The sequence below is a fragment of the Meles meles genome, chromosome 5 (assembly GCF_922984935.1).
Source record: "Meles meles chromosome 5, mMelMel3.1 paternal haplotype, whole genome shotgun sequence".
NCBI classification, from domain to species: domain Eukaryota; kingdom Metazoa; phylum Chordata; class Mammalia; order Carnivora; family Mustelidae; genus Meles; species Meles meles.
In genome coordinates this window covers 15,570,497-15,587,775 of record NC_060070.1, presented here as the reverse complement: position 1 = coordinate 15,587,775, position 17,279 = coordinate 15,570,497, and the positions used below count along the sequence as shown (strand labels likewise).

At 44.6% G+C, this 17,279-nt stretch overlaps 1 protein-coding gene across 1 annotated transcript in view; it reads left to right on the top strand.

The window, feature by feature from the left end:
- CCDC170 (coiled-coil domain containing 170) overlaps window positions 1-15,499 on the top strand; it is a 98,836-nt gene extending 83,337 nt beyond the window's left edge. The window contains exons 11-12 of the mRNA XM_046005738.1: window positions 12,566-12,802; window positions 14,956-15,499. Of these exons, the coding sequence (XP_045861694.1) occupies window positions 12,566-12,802; window positions 14,956-15,156 (438 nt within the window). The 3' untranslated portion in view covers window positions 15,157-15,499. The remainder of the gene's footprint in view (window positions 1-12,565; window positions 12,803-14,955) is intronic.
- The last annotated feature ends 1,780 nt before the right edge of the window (window positions 15,500-17,279 follow it).

Here is a 17,279-nt window from a genome sequence, read left to right as displayed (position 1 = left end):
AGAAATGAGTAAATGACCCCAGCTCTTCACTGGGAAGAGTCAGGCGGGCAACTGGTGTTTCGGGAGCTGCGGGAGAAGCCTTATCCCCGGAAGTGAGGAAGGTGCCTGGATCAGGGCAGCGTGCTTCCTGCTTTTGAATCACTACAGAGAAGAAAGGAATTAAAACGTAAACAAATTTAATCAAAATCTTTAAACGTCCTGTGTGTGTGTGCCCCCGGAAAGTACATGTAACTCCACAGGCACGAACCACTTCTGGCGGATACGTGTGTTGGAAATACAGATGGGAAGAACGTCCTGGCTCTTTGCAGACAGTGCTCTAGAATGGGCTTCTGGAATGTTTCTGAATCTGGAAACAGACCAGGAGGGAAAAAGAACCTGGCATTAAGCTAGCACTTAAATATATGTGGCGGGGACAGTATTTTAGGAAGTATTTCCTATTCTATTTTTAAATTTTGAGTCATTAGCTCTTTTCCCCTGAAACCTTTTTGAGTTGAGGCTTATTTCCCTAGAGGAAAAAAAAGAGCAGACACATGCCGGGGGAAGGAAAACAGGAAGCAAGGGAAAGGATCTGATGGGGTGCGAAATGTGGGGAGAAAATATGAAGATTCTTCCACACCCCTTCACACCTCGAGACTGATCTTGGGGGGGTGTTGGGGTAGGGGGTCAGCAAGCCATTGCTCCCACCCTGGCCGGAAGGGGCTACAGGGGGAGCTGAGGCAGCATCTGTGTTGTAAAGCCAAGTGTTCAAATGTCCTGTGGTGGACGTAGCGTACGTGTTTCTAGTTGGTGTATGACAGGGCGTTATATAACGTTGAGTCCTGAAGTGAAAAATGGGTTCCCTTTGGTTTTTTTCGTCCAGTTCTTCCCATTGTCAAGGAGGAAATCTTAATTAGAACGTATGAATGTCTTTACTACTATTCTTGCTATACCCCTAGCCTTGGGCCTTGGAAGAATCTGTTCTATTCATTGGCTTCCTCCTGTGGAAGGAGAGATGACAAAAGTTCCCATAATGGGTGCTCAGTAGGAAGGTAGAAAAACACAGACGAGGCATGATAAATAAAGTGAACTTGGATTTCAAAACCGGGAAGTAAATTCAATCCTAAAGAAAGGACATGTTTCATTGTAAGTGTGTGTCAAGGGATTAGTTCAAATTCCTCAGAGAAATCTGTGATAGGAAGGAAGGGGAAACGGCACTGGGAATTTTCATACACTGAGCTTCCAGAACTCCACGAAGCCAGGAGGGAGGAGAATGCCATGGAGCAGTCTGGGTGGTTACCACGGATGACTAAGTGTGGGGGGCATCAGGGAGGCCTGATGCCTCCTGGTTTCTCCGAGGAAGGACCTGAGCGAGGATTTCCTGATGAGACCACGCTGTGTTTCAGAAACAAGGTGTGACTGGTGCTGGAAGGTACCCTGTGGGCTGCCTGGCTTCTTTCCCCCAGTTCCCTCCAGCCTGCCCTTCTCATATAGTGCGCTCTTCTGTCCTCGGGAAAAATTAAGAAGTTTAATTTAAAAAGTCAGGGTTGACTTCATCTTGCTGTTTATTTTACTGCTAACCTCGTTGTGAAATCTGCATGGACTGGGCCTCGGAGCATCCCTTCTCCCTAACTGGATCCCGCTGGGCTCTTTCCACCCTGCGCATCCCCTTATCATCCCAGAGACCCTTGCTACCCCCATGCTAGAGGCCTGCGTTGCTTTTGCCAGTTTCTAAGAACTGAGAGTCCATCTCTGAAAGACCTGGGCCAGGCCGGGACAAAGGGCTGTCTGGACTCTGTGACATTTACTAGAAGGTTCCAGCTAGCTCTCTGCATGTGGCCAGTTACCATAAAGCTAAAATAGAATAAAGCCCGGTACAAATGTTAGTTGCTATTGTAGCTAATTTTTTTTTTTTTTAGATATTTATTTATTTGATAGAGAGATCACAAGTAGGCACAGAGTTAGGCAGAGAGAGAGGGGGAAGCAGGCTCCCTGCCAAGCAAAGAGCCCCATGCGGGGCTCAATCCCAGGACCCCAAGACCATGACCTGAGTCGAAGGCAGCGGCTTAATCCATCGAGCCACCCAGACGCCCCATCGTTGTAGCTAATTCTGTCACTCCTGGGGTGGGGGCAGTTTGTCCTGAGGGGCTGGACGAGGCTTTAGCATTACCACACATGTCAGGAGCCTGAGGAAGGTTGGCCTGCACGGGGCATGGCAGCTCACGGTGCCGCAGCCAGTGAGGTGCCAACGGAAGAAGGGATCCCCCATGGGCGATGCCCGGGCATGGCGCGGCACCTGCTGGGGGAGAGTGGAGAAAGAGTGGCTTTGGAAGTGGGGCCCCTCCTGGTGAATGGTGGTCCGGGGGCCCCTTGGGGGTGTGGCTTCTGAGGAGGGCGTTTTCCAGGCTGGGTGTATGGAGAGTGGCACTGGGACCCTGAGCCAAGGCGGCCTTATAACCTGGAAATGGTGCTGCGGAGGGAGGAGCCCACACTTTCTGCAGCAGAAGGGGGTCAACAGCTGCTGGGGACCGGGCCTGGCATCTGAGAAGTGTGTTCACGTTTGGCCACAAGGACAGCTGCCTCACATCTGCATCCCGTTCCGCCTGGATTATGATAATTTATCTGCCGGTGGCCTCTCCGCGTAACCTTTCACAAGCAAGCCTGATGCTTGCAATTAAGCTTTGCTCTTTGGGTGACGGGATTGTGCAATGTGTGGTTCTGGTGATAGTGTCAGGCTTAACGCTTTCTTCTTCTGGGGTCAGTGGGGTAAAACGACACTTTCGAGTGTGGGGCACACAGCTCTGGGGACATATGAAATGCTTCTTGGTGTTTCAGGATAGGTCACTATACAATGTTCCGTCGTGAGGTAAAAAATGGGTGCCCTTTCGTTTTTCTTCCAATTCCTTCCTTCCTTCCAATTCCATTTTCTTCCAGTTCCAACTCCTTATCAAGAAGAAAATCTTAATTAGAGGTTATTATGTCTTTATGCCCCTAGAACATTTACTAGTCTCCATTTTATTTATTTATTTTAAAGATTTTATCTATTTGAGAGAGAGAGAGAGAGCATGAGTAGGGGAGAGGGAGAAGGAGAAGCAGACTCCCCGGCGAGCAGAAGCCCAATGTGGGGCTCGATCCTGGGACTCTGGGACCATGACCTGGGCTGAAGGCAGACACACAACCACTGAGCCACCCAGATACCCTGCTAGTCTACATTTTAAATAAGGAAGAAGCCTTAAGCTTAGCGCTGGCTACAAGGAATAATATCTAGAAATACTGTTTTGTTTTTATTGTACAGTGGGTGGGTGGCTCAGTGGATTAAGCCTCTGCCTTCGGCTCAGGTCATGACCTCAGGGTCCTGGGATCGAGCCCCACATCGGGCTCTCTGCTCCGCAGGGAGCCTGCTTCCTCCTCTCTCTCTGCCTGCCTCTCTGGCTACTTGTGATCTCTCTCTCTGTCAAATAAATAAATAAAATCTTAAAAAAATGTTTTAAATTCAAGTATAATTAAGATATAGTTATATTAGTTTCTGGTGTATAAGATAGTGACCAACTATTCCATACATGACTCAATGCTCCTCATGGTCATTGTACAGTTTCTGTTTTATTGTTAGATTCCATTTGTGGCAAATTCTACTGGAATCCTACAAAATTCCTTTTCATAGAAATAAGTTGGGTCAGTTCAAAAGATGGTTGACTTAAGGAAAGAAATGCTGACCATATCATAGGTGATATGTGGATATGGGGAAAATTGTGGACATACGATGGGAGTAACCACAGTATAGACAAGTAGACTGGAGAAGGGAATGAGACCAGCGATAACCAGATGCATTCAGCAGGTGAGCAGAAGCTCGGTCGTTTGCTGGTGACACCGTGCTGATGTCCAGAGTCGGGGTGGGGGAAGAAGAAGCTGGGCAGCGGACAGGGACCAGATCACCCAGGGTGTTGTGTGTCTCCTGAGATGCTTGGACTTGTCCTCTGGGCCCTGGGGAGCCATTGAAGACTTTCAGACAGGAGAGGGAAACCATCAGGGACAGAGAAAGATAAGGGAGGGAGAACAGGGGGTCTCTAGAGCGAGGCTGTAGCCAATGGCATCAAGTACAGTGGTAAGGTAGAGGGGGAATGGCTGTCCCCTGCCCTTGGCATTGGGACACCTCAGACTCAAGCATGTGTGGTGTAGATTGTAGCGGTCATGGGTGATGGCATCCAACAGGCTGAGGGATGAAGGAGAAGTGGAAACAAAAAGTCAGTGGTTGGCTCTTCTGGAATATTTAGATGAAAAGTGGAAGGGTCAGGAAAGTAAATAAAGTTGGCTTGTGTGTTATTTGCTTTATTTTGCATAAAGAGATCCACTTCTTAAAAAAAAGATTTTATTTATTTATTTATTTGACAGAGATCACATGTAGGCAGAGAGGCAGGCAGAGAGAGAGAGAGGGAAGCAGGCTCCCTGCGGAGCAGAGAGCCCGATGTGGGGCTCGATCCCAGGACCCTGAGGTCATGACCTGAGCTGAAGGCAGAGGCTTAACCCGCTGAGCCATCCAGGGGACCAAGATTCACTTCTTTTTTACCAGCTAAGATTATAGGAAAGGTGTAGGAGAGGGGGGATTTGACTGATTCAAGAATGACTCAGGCCCTTCACCACGGACACAGGATGCCTTCCAATAGAGAGCAGAGATCTCTTTAACACTGTGAATGCTAACTTCATGAGTTTGTCAGAGATTTTAGCTACAAGTGACTTTCTATTTTTTTGTTTGAGACATGTTCGTATCCAAGAGAGATCAATGATATCAACTATTCATCTTTGTATGGTGCCTGTGCTCGTCTCTGTACTGACTTTATCACTCACAAGGTAGCATTTCTGAATGTTAGGAAAGATGGCCTTCATGTCATATTCTATGGCTGCCATAGCCAATGATCACAAATTGGGTGGCTTGATACAACAGAAATTTTTTCTCTCATAATTCTGGAGGCCAGGAGCCTGACAGCAAGGTGTTGGGAAGGTTGATTCCCTCTGGGAAAACTGAGGGCCCATCACTCTATCCTCTGGGCTCCTGCTTGCTGCTTATAACTGCGGAATTCCTCTCTGCCACTGCCCTTAGGTGACTGTCCTCTTGTTGTGTCCCTCCTGCTCTGTCTCCTTCTCTGTAAGGCTCATAAGCCACACCCACCACTGGATTTAGGGGCAACCCTATTGCAAGATGATCTCATGATGAGGTCCTTACCTTAATGATACCGGCAGAGGCCCTTATTCCAAATAAGGTCCCATTCTGAGGTTCAGGGTGGACATATATTTATTTTTTGGTGGGGAGGGACACAGTTCAACCCACTACACTTATTGAATTAAGAATTAATTTCACCATTTATGGAAAGTTGATATAGAAAATAATAATTTGAACAACATTTCTATGCCTTAAAAAATTGAGATGTAATTCACATGCTGTTAAATTCACCCTTTTATTTATTTATTTTAAAGATTTTATTTGTTTGAGAGAGAGAGAGTGAGCACTAGAGAAGGGGAGAGAGAGAGAAAGAGCACAAGCAGGGGGAACGGCAGGCAGAGGGAGAGGCAGGCTCCCCGCCAAGCAGGAAATCTGACGTAGGGCTCGATCCCAGGACCTGAGCTGACGGCAAATGCTTAACTGACTAAGCCACCCAGGTGTCCTAAAATTCACCTTTTTAAAGTGTACAATTCATTGGCTTCTTCTTCTTTTTTTTTTTTTTTTTGGAAGAGTATATTCATTTATTAGAGAGAGAACAGGAGCAGGGGAAGTGGGAGAGGGAGAAGCAGACTCCCCGCTGAGCTGGGAGCCTGATGCGGGGCTTGATCCCAAGACTCTGAGGTCATGACCTGAACTGAAGGCAGCTGCTTAACTGACTGAGCCCCCCAGGCGCCCCCGCGGTTCACAGGTTTTAATACATTGATGGGGTTGTTCAGGCATCTCTGCTTCCTAATTCTAGATCATTTGTCATACCCCCCAGCCGTCCTCCCACCCAAATCCCATACCTCCCGTATTCACTCCTTATTTCCCCCGACCCAGCCTCTGGAAACTACTAAATTATATCCAATCTCTATGGATTTGCCTCTTTGGAGCACTTCATATAAATGGAATCATACAACATGTGGCCTTTTGCCTCTGGCTTCTTTCCCTTAGTCTGTTTCCAGCGTTTGTCCGTCTTGTGCACGTGTTAACACGTCATTCCTAAATTAGAGCTCTGCGGCGAAGCAGAGCTAATAGGGTATGTCTGTCTCCCTCCCTCCCTCTCTCTGTTCTATACACACAGAATGAATAGAATATGTATGAACTAATAGTATTTCTCTGTCTTTCTCTTCATTTATATCCTCTATCTCTCATATGTATGTATGAAATACATATATATGAAATACATACATGAAATACATATGATATATATATGAAATATATTTATTTTATCCAAGTATTCCAGAGAAGCAAGATCTGTGTGTGTGTGTGTGTGTGTGTGTGTGTATAATATCATAGAGGGATGGATGGAGGGGGAGCTACAGGGAGACTGACTGATTTTAAAGAATTGGCTCATGGGGGCGCCTGGGTGGCTCAGTGGGTTAAGCCTCTGCCTTCGGCTCAGGTCATGATCTCAGGGTCCTGGGATCGAGCCCCGCATCGAGCTCTCTGCTCAGCGGGGAGCCTGCTCCCCCCCACCCCGCCCTCTCTCTCTCTCTTCTGTCTGTCAAATAAATAAATAATATCTTTAAAAAAAAAGAATTGGCTCATGTGATTACGGACTTTGGCAAGTTCAAACTCTGCAGGATAGGCTGGCAGGAAGCGCTGGTGTTGCAGTTCAAGTGTAAGGTTGGATTCTGGTGGAATTGCTCAGGGAGAGTCACTTTTGCTCTGTGCGGGGCTTCAACAGACTGCATGAAGCCCACCCACGCTATGGAAGGGAAATCTACTTTACTGAAAGCCCACTCATTTAAATATTAATCTCTGCCCAGGACACCCTCCCAGTGTCCTCCCAGTGTTGCACCAAATATCTGGGTTCTGTGGGCCTGCCCAGGTGACGCATAATATTAACCATTACAATGCCTTCGTATGCCGAATAATATTCCACCATTTAGATCCACCACACACTGTTTATTCAAAATTTGATGGACATTTAAAATTTGATGGACACTATGATTGTTTTCACTTTTTGGCTATTATGAGTAAGGCTGTTAGAAGGATTTGTGTGGAGTTTTTGAGCGCAGTTCTCTGTCTGTTGCAAAACCATACTTGAAGACCTTGACTCCTAGTTTATCCCAGTTTCCTTTTTATGACTTACGCAGTACATTTCCCTGTGAATTCTCAACCAGGAATATGTAGACCTTTCCAGAAAACTATTAAATTTTAAGTTGGCAGGCAAACATGATTACTGTAGAAAATCTCTTTTGGAAAGAAAAATATTCTTTTATAGATTCCCCTCCCTGTGTTGAGTCAAAATAATTTTATTATAATATTGCGTCCATGTATACAATATATATAAACTTAACACTGTAAAAAAATTTCTGGATCTTGCTATGTTTTTAAAAAAGTGGTTAACAGATTTTTTTCACCATTTTTAAGATTTTATTTATTTGGGAGAGAGAGAGAGAGAGCACATGAGTTGGGGGGGAGGTGCAGAGGGGGAGGGAAAGGGACAGGGAGAGAATCTCAAGCAGATTCCTTGCTGAGCGTGGAGCCTGATGGAGGGAGGGGGGTGGTGCGGGCACGATCCCACGATCCTGAGATGATGACCCAAACCAAAATCCAGAGTCAGCCCAACTGATTGAGCCACACAGGCACCCCAATCTTGCTACATTTTTACCACTGTAAAATTAGACCAATTAGAAAGCAAAGTGGAGTGTAAAAGTTGAATTGAAGACATTAATGATATTAATTCAACTTGCTGGATTATATTATTTCACTACAATCACCATTAATTAGAATGTGTAGTATCCACTGCTTGTGGCCTGGGTTCTTCTGAAGTCTCGCATGCCTGTGGTCTGTCTAAGGACAGAGCAGTTAGTCCAGCCCGTGTTTTAACTGAAAGCCCCAGATGTGCTGTTTGTACACGCACAGGGACGTAGTTTGGCCTTCCCTCGGCAGGAACACATTATTTATGTAGTAACTCCACCTTTGCTCTTTTCTCATTAACTGAGAATAATTAAAGTAGTCCTCCTAATTGGCACAAACATAGGTTTTTTGTGCAAATGCAAGTGCAGGCACTGAAATCATGTGGCAGAACTCCAGGGGACCCAGAAAATGCTTTGTGTAACTCCTGTAACACCAGTTGCTTCTTAACCTGTGTCAGTGATGATTAGCTTCAGTGAACTATATTGAAACACCCCTGTAATAACAATGCTTAGACAGAAGAGCCCTTTCTCACGGAAAAGAAGGCCTGCCATGCTTAGCAGAATGGCTCTGTGGTCATCGGCGGCCCTGGCTTGTTCTTTCTGCCGCACTGTTCTGGCAAGAGATTTTATCCTCAAGGCTGCTTCCTAACACAAGCTAGCTGCCAGGGCTCTGGCCTCATTCCAGCCACCGGCGAGGAGGAAAGCCAGGAGGACACCCTATAGGCCACTTTCCAGGAACAATGCAATGCTTTGTATCTCTGTTGGCCAGAACGTAGTCCCTGGGCCTCCCTTAGATGAAGTCAGCTTGAGAAATGGGTCTATTTTGGGCAGTAAGGATGAAAGAAAGAATAGATACTGGGTGGAGAGGTATCAGCTTTTCATCTGTATCACGTGGCCCAATTTTAGTAGGGAGCCGTGCCCCAAAATCAGTAGTCAGACAACCAAAACCTGAAAAACCATTGTTACCTTCACTTAGCCTCTCACGGAAACACCAAAAAGGAATAATACACTTTAGCCAGCAGCAAAGGTCTCTCCCTCTTGTTACCTCTCTTGATCATCTCCCATGCAAGACAGCTGCTTCCCATGCTCCTTCTCTACTCTAGAACTTTCTCCAATCCAGTCAGTGCAGCCTTTCTTTATATATATTTCTTGTAACCTACCATCTTGGGCTCAATGGATCTTCAAGAGTAGATTGGAATTGAGTTTGAACTCTCCCTACTTTGAATGTGTGCAGCGAGCAGAACCTATAAGGAAGGACTTCTTGGGCTGTAGAGCGGTGGGAGTGGAGGTATGCTCAGACTGCCGAGTTGAACATCTTCCTGTTTTCTGCTTCAGTTTCCCTTTGCTGAAATCCTTGTGGTTCTCTTTAGTAAGGGCGTAGCATGTCGTTGGGCCACAAGGATGCTCTCCCTCTTTGTGGTTCCCGGTTTTCAGGGCGCCTGTGTGTAGAGCTGAGTTCCCACAGGGTTGCATTTTCAATGAGGCATCTTGAAAGCCCTCCAGCCAGAGAATTTAGATGCCCTGGCGGAATTAACCCATCAGATTTTAAATTCCAACACCATCTCTTTCAGAGGCTTGGGTCTGTTTAACATGAGAGAGAACTGTTCACTGAATTTTGACTTTTTTTGCTCAAGGAGGCTGAAACTAGACAGAGTGTTCCCTAGACATAAAGCCCACTTGGAGCCTTCTCCATCCCTGCTGGGGTCTGGGTGGCACATAGGTCTTGTGGATGACTGGTTCTGCCCCACTGGAAGACCATTAGGGACGCAGGCTCTTGTTGAACTCTGGGCTGGATCTGGGAAGCTCCTTCCGGAGGATTAAGAAACCAGTTTAGCCACACCCCACTTCCAGGAATCTCGGTTGTTGGGTTTGATTTAGGAGCCCGAGGTCTCTGTCATCCCCTGGCTTTTTGTTCTGGTGGCTTGGCTCAGAGCTCCATGACTCGCCTTTGCTCCCCGATGACAAGATTTGAGGCAGCCTTTAGGATTGTGATGAAGTCTCGTATTTTTCAGAAATTTTTGGCTATGAATTCTCCTCATTAGGACCTGATTTATGGACTTCTAGCTCTCCAAGCTGTGTTCCATCACTTTTGGTAGATAGCCCACTGTAAATGTTTTTCTAATCTGAGCAGAAAGGCTGAACATATCCTTTAATACAAGCTTTTGAATTCAGTATCCCAATACCAGCAAATTTCCACTTGGCAGCACAGTCTCTTTGTAGCGTGTGATGGCTTGCACATGAGGGGCCTCTCTTTGTTTTGAAAGGAGATAACTTTGTTTGAAAATTGATAAAGATTTCAGTCATGCCATGTCCCCCATTTTGTAACGTATTTGATACTCGACTGACTACATTATTTAGAGCAGTAGCTGATCTAATTTATTTATTTATTTTTTAAAAGGATGTATTTATTTATTTGACAGAGAGAGAGATAGATAGATCACAAGTAGGCAGGCAGAGCGAGAGGGGGAAGCAAGAACGCCGCTGACCAGAGAGCCCAAAGGGGCTCGATCCTAGGACCCTGAGATCATGACCTGAGCCAGAGGCAGAGGCTTAACACACTGAGCCTCCCAGGCATCCCTGCTGATCTAATTTCTAAATAAATATACATATATGTTCAAAAACATTTATGGATAGGATGCATGTTTTATTGATCATGTGGGTTTTCATAACTTGAAATCCGTGCATGATCTCCAAGGTCAGCCTCTGCAGACCTGCACTTAGTGGGTGGTGGAAACTTGGTTTTCTAGTGCCATGTCGTTGGCTCAAAAATGGACTCCGAATTCCTTCCCTCCACCGTGGTTGGCATGGTATCGCCCGTGGATTTCTCAAGCTGCAGTGGTGGTTTTTATGCCTTCCCCATGCAGGTCCCACAACAGCTGTCGGTTTCCCGAGGATTTCCTTTCTCCTGCATGGAGGCAGTTCAAAGCTTTGAACTTGTCCAGGCATGGCTGCCATCAGCCTGCTCTCTGCGGGAACAGAAACTAAATTTCTTAAGAAGTCGTGTGTGTTATAGTAGATGAAAGCAAATTTCTGTTATCTAATTTCAGAACGTTTTCATCAACTCTGAAAACAACCCATTGGCAGTTATCCCGCAGTCTCCCCTCCCACCCGTCCCTGGCCTTTTCTGGATCTTTCATATGAATGGAATAATACACTAAGAGTTCTCTCGCAACTGGCTTCTCCCCCTTAGCAAAAGGTTTTCGAGGTTCATTCATAGGATGTATCCGTACTTCATTCCTTCTTATTGGTGAATAACATTCCTTTGCATGGATGTACAACATTTTACTTATCTACTCACCGGTTGATGGATATTTGGGTTGTTGTTACTTTTTGGCGATCATCAATAGTGCTGCTGTGAACATTTGTGGACAGGTTTTATGTGACAGAAGTTTTCAATTCTCTTGAATATTTAAACCTAGAAGTGGAATTACTAGCTCATGAGTTAACTCTGTGTTTAATATTTTGAAAACCGGAAAAACTTTCCCACAGCTGCACCACTTTGCCTTCCCACCGGCAGTGTGTGAGGGTTCTGATTTCTCCGCACCCTCGCCAACACTTGCTGCTGTCTCTCTTGTGGACTGCGGCCATCCCCGTGGATGCAGAATGGTAGCTCGTTCGTACTTATTTGTAATGGTCGCTGTTAAAAATTTTGTGTCGGATATGTAAAACTATCTCCAGTTCTTTTTTAAAATATGTGGTAAAATATCCATAACATAAAAGTTACCATTTGAACCATTTTTAAGTGCACAGTTCAGTGGCATTAAATACATTCACAGTGTTGCGTGACCATCACCTCCATCCATTTCCAGAACTTTTTATCCTCCCAAACCGAAACTCAGTGCCCACTAAATAACTCCCCGTTCCTTCCTTGGCGATGGAATTCTGTTCCACATTTTCTCTCTAGGAATTAGCCTATCCAGGTACCTCATATAAATAGAATTATACCATATCTGTCCCTTTGTGTCTGGCTTATTTTTTCTGTTGTAATGTCCAAAGTTCATCATGTTATGGTTTTGATCAGAATTTCCACATTTTGTTCAAATTCTTTTTTGTAAGCGGATCTGGCAAAATTGTAAATACTAAGCTAATAAAGAAAATGTGCCTCATGCTCCAGAATGCTCTTTGTGTTGGCTTTAAGCTCCTGGGACAGCTTCCAAGAGAAAGGCACCCCCCACACCTTCCCTCTTGTTTGCAGTGGGATGCTGTGGCCGCCTCATGCCTCCCATATTCATTGGTCAAGTCCGAAGGCATTAGTTCTGAAATATTGCTGTTCTAGATTTTCCTTACAGTAGTAATGAAGACTCACTAAGGGAATTTTAGGTGGGCTTCCTTGTCATAGACCACTAGCAGAGGAGATATTTCACTTATCCTAGTGTTTCTATGCTGGGGAGGACCCTTTCATAAGGCCCAAAGTGCAAGTTGCTTTTGCCTATGGAGTATATTAGAGTCTGTGAGTAAGTACCAGCAGACTTTATTTGACTATTTAACTCCAGATCATGCTATCTATATTTTGTCTCATTGATTTTCCAAATAATGGTCTTCTGACATGTTTATAAGCTGTAACTGCCTTAAGACATGTTTGTCCAGCATGTATACTTAGCAAAGTCTGTATAACTGAGATGAATTCCATTCTTTATTTATAAAAAAGTTATTAAGTGAATTTTATTGACATCTAGTTTTATCTTGTTGATACAATTGTCCAAAAACAAATACAATAGAAATTATTAGCGTTCCCTTGACTTTGTAGATTAAAGCTTTGGAACAGACCAAAATTATTGAAGACCTAAGTAAGTCCAGAGACAAACTTGAGAAGATGAAGGAGAAAGCTGAGAAAAAGCTAATGTCTGTCAAGTTGGAACTGGATACCGCAGAGCACGAGGCTCAGGAGGATAAGGAGAGGGCCAGGAATATGATGGAAGTGGTAACCAGTGAAACAAAGATGCTAAAGAAATCTCTGGAAGAAGCAGAAATGAGAGAAAAGCAGGTGGGTAGAAATCTGGGGTGAAATCTTGTTTAGGAAAAAGGACAATTCAAAAGCTTGATAGTTATTTTTACATTTCTTCAAAAACAATTTACAAAGTTTTCTTTATCATTTCAATGTATCTGCTTGTCCTCTAACATCTTCCTGGCATTAAAATAACCATTATGATTTACTCTGCTAAGAAAAATAATCCACAGTTTCATGGCACGAATTGTAGGAAAGAAAAAGACATTCTCATCAAAGCAGTGGAAAGACTGTGGAAAGCCAGTTTCTGGTTGTGGAGAGGTTTTGATTATGTTCTCTGATTGCCTCTGAAGTTTGCATCAGCCCAGGCTTCGACCTCAGGAGGGAAAGCTTATCTCCATCAGAGATCAGTGGCAGGAAACAGTCCCAACTCTCAAACAGTGGCACCCAGACTCGATGGCCAGTCTTGCCCAGATGTAAGCCCATAAACAGAACTCACTTGCTGACTGGTTGTGAGGAGGAGAGTTTTATCTGGTGAGCACATCAGGAGGTCAGGCATAAAGAAACTGTCCCGGGCAGCCTGACCCCCATTGCTTTTGGCTTTTATCTCCCTCTCTTTCTGAAGCTCAAAAGGGCAGAGAGTGGACTCTGATCCTAGGATATGTGTTTTTTCTCTCTTTGGCTGTCTCTGCTTTGGCTCATGTGTCAGGCAACGTTGAGGAAGGCCAAACTATAAAGTGTGTGTTCTCAGAGAGAAACCTCTCAGAAATTAAGAGCTTTGGCCATATGTGAAAGGGGAGAAAATTTTGAGGGGGAACTTCTTCATCAGGGATTCTAGGCTGGAGAGAGTGTTATGTTCCTCCAGATTGGACTCAGAATGGGAAGGAGGTTGGGAAGTGAATGAAGACATGGTGAGAATGTTTGGAAGGCACTTTTCCTGGAGGCAATGTCTATTGGATCACATCTTTCCAAATGGAAGGTACCGCATCAAGGGGTTGACCAGATAGCCCTGACTTAATGTGCTTCTGCTCTAGCACAGAATCACAGCAACCAGTGTATGAGAATTTATGGAGTATGAGGCACATTTTCATCCATTGTCTCCAACTTCCCCACCTCTCCATTTTTCCTTTTGTGATGGGTGAAGGGTAGTCCCAGAGAGTCTAATGTTACAGGTTGTGCAGGAGGCTGTTATGTGATGTGATCTGGTCATTATTTAGTAGTCCTTTTTTTAATCAGCTCATTTTTTTTCTTTTAAAGATTTTATTTATTTATCTGACAGACAGAGATCACAAGTAGGCAGAGAGGCAGGCAGAGAGAGAGACAGGAGGAAGCAGGCTCCCTGCTGAGCAGAGAGCCTGATGCAGGGCTCCATTCCAGGACCCCGGGATCATGACCTGAACCAAAAGCAGAGGCTTTAACCCACTGAGCCACCCAGGTGCCCCCAGCTCATACTTTCTCGCCCTTTGTTCTTCCTTTAGTTTAAGAGGTTTCATGCCCAAGGGTGCCTGGGTAGCTAAGTCAGGTAAGCGCCCAATCCTTGGTTTTGGCTCAAGTCATGATCTCAGGGTCATGAGATCAAGCCCCACATTGGCCTCCGTGATCAGCATGGGGTCTGCTTGAGATTCTCTTTCCCTCTCTCTCTCTGCCCCCCACCCAGCTCTCACACACACTCTCTCAAATAAATAAATAAAATCTTAAAAAAAAAAGATTCCGTGCCCAGTTAAAATTCCAGTGGATAAAGATTTACTACTCATGGACACAACTACACCTTTGTAAAGCACTTCTTATTGTATAGAACACACACACAGTCATTGTTTCACTGGATCCAAATTTCAGAATAGCCCTGGGAAGGAGGTGTATGGTTATTCCCACCAGGAAGTGAGAACACGGAGTCTTAGGTCAGGGTCCCATTCATGGTTGCCTAACCGAGATTCTTGACGCCAATGCCACACTAATTAGCTTATCAGAAAAGAGGTTATGAAATCACCAAAAGTTGGGGATGAAAGAGGTAATTTAATAGATGGCAGCTTCTTATTTTATAAATGAGAGAACTGAGGTTAAAGATAGTTAAGTAATTTGCCTACCTCTTGCACACCTGGGCTTTCAATGGGTTTGTTTGTTTGGTTGCATTTGGACTCGCAGTAGTTGATACATTGTATTCTCACCCTTCTCCTGTGTGTTTGATATTACAGCTGGTGGACTTCAGGGAAGTGGTTTCCCAGATGCTGGGCTTGAACGTGACCAGTCTGGCACTTCCCGACTACGAAATCATCAAATGCCTTGAAAGACTGATCCATTCACATCAGCATCACTTTGTCACCTGTGCCTGTCTCCAAGATATGATTCCAGGGGCCGATAGGCACCCACAGAGCTGCTTAAAACTCCTTCCTTGAACACCATCTCTTTTGGGGGAGGTGGAGCTAAGAGATGGAACACAACTGTCAATTTCACAAATTCCCCAAACCTTTGAAATTTGGTCAGTGTGTGAATACCATATACCTTGATGATCAAGCCAGAATCCCATTTGCAAAAAATGATCTTAGAGGTGCCAGCTGTAGGTTAAGAGCATATATTATTTTATTTGCTAGTTATTTGCTAGCACTTGGGGACCCAGAAGAATTCTAGTAGATTGCATATCTAGAATGGACAATGGCGGTAGGGGATTAACCTTTGTGGGATTCCTTTTATGAGTTGGGGGCTTTACTATCCAATTTAATTTTCATCGTAGCCATGTGAAGCTTTAATGTTTTACTTTATGACCTGTCTGGGGCTCAAAGAGGGTGTTACCTACCCAAGATTACAATTGGTTAGTTATTGAACCAGCATTCTGACCCTGTTGGCCCCGGATCAAAGGCTGTGCCTTCTGCTACTCCGCACTCCTCCAGTTCCTCCTGTTATCGTGGTGAAAGTTGCCCCCACAAAGGAAGACAAACATTCATACATTAAATCAAGTCCACAAAGTGACTGAGATCATGAATGTCACGCATATGATTTCTTTAAAGAGCATGACACCTAATTATTTGGATGAAACTCATAGGTCTGAGGTCCTGTAAGAAACCTACCGGTTTTAAATGTTGCTGCCAGATCATATTTGGTGGTAATTTTTCATGTTTGAACACGGTTGATCTCAGTCCTTTAAAAATGAAAGCCTTAATGTGAAACCTATAAAATGAAGAAATCCTGCCCAGGTTTATTCACCAATATATCACATGTACTGACAGCAAGAGGACTTTTTTAGAATGGGGGTTTTATTATGAATTTCCGTCACTTTCTGCCTTCTTTTTAAATTTCTACTTCACAAGTGTTTTCCAGGAAACCATATTCTTAACTTTATTGAGAGAAACTTACTTTTTTGGGTGAACATCTTATTTTTGAATATTTAAATCTTATTTTTGAATCTTATTTTTTTGGAAAGATTTTATTTATTTATTTGACAGACAGAGATCACATGTGGGCAGAGAGGCGGGCAGAGAGGAGGAAGCAGGCTCCCCACTGAGCAGAGAGCCCAATGCGGGGCTGGATCCGAGGACCCTGGGACCATGACCTAAGCCGTAGGCAGAGGCTTTAACCCACTGAGCCACCCAGGCACCCCTTGAATCTTATTTTTATTTTGAATCTTATTTTTGAATTTTTAAATAGTCTCTCAGAAAAGCATTGGTGTCTAATTAAAGGAAGGGGACAGACTACCGCCAAACATTAAGAGAAAAAGTAAATTCTAGAGGAAAGGAAATGAGTTTGACATTTAGAGGCTCGTTGACAGATCACACAGAGGGAGTGACCCAGGATGTCCCCTTGGGGATGGGGTCAGTGTTGCCTGGCTTTCTCCTTTATGTTCAAGGACAGTATGAAGTAGCATTTGTGACCTAATAAGAACACCTGCAGAGCCATGAGTAAGGACATGAACTGGGGTTCAACAGGCAGGAGAGGGGGGCTTGTATTTTCCCAGTGGAAGACCTGTGATCTCTGGAGACACCCCCTGAACCGCCCACCCCATCCCACACGATCCAGAGATTCAGTGGCTATGGCTCCTGACCCACACTCACCCAGAAAGAAGGAGGTGACTTTTTTGTTTTGGTCTCTAAAGAACTTGCTTAGCAGCTCTCTTTCATCCATGGGAAGATGCAGGTGTTTAGAGACGGAGGGATTGTTTTTATACCTTCCCTCTGTTTTCCTTCTCCAAGTACAGTCTTTTATGAATGGCACTTGTTTTCTCTGTAAATTTTACTTTCGACACTATTCAGAGATACTTTTAACAACATCACTTTAAAAACATAAACTGGTCTAATAATATGTTTCCATTTCTGGTGGAAAGACTACACAGCATAAGAAAAAGAAGTCTGTCTATGTATATCGCCCATAGGTACATTAACTATTTGTCATTTGGACAAATTGAAATCCCATGATCCCAGAGTCATGGGATCAAGCCCTGCATCGGGCTCTCTGCTCAGCAGGGAGACTGCTTCCTCCTCTCCCTGTGCCTGCCTCTCTGCCTACTTGTGATCTCTGTCTGTCAGAT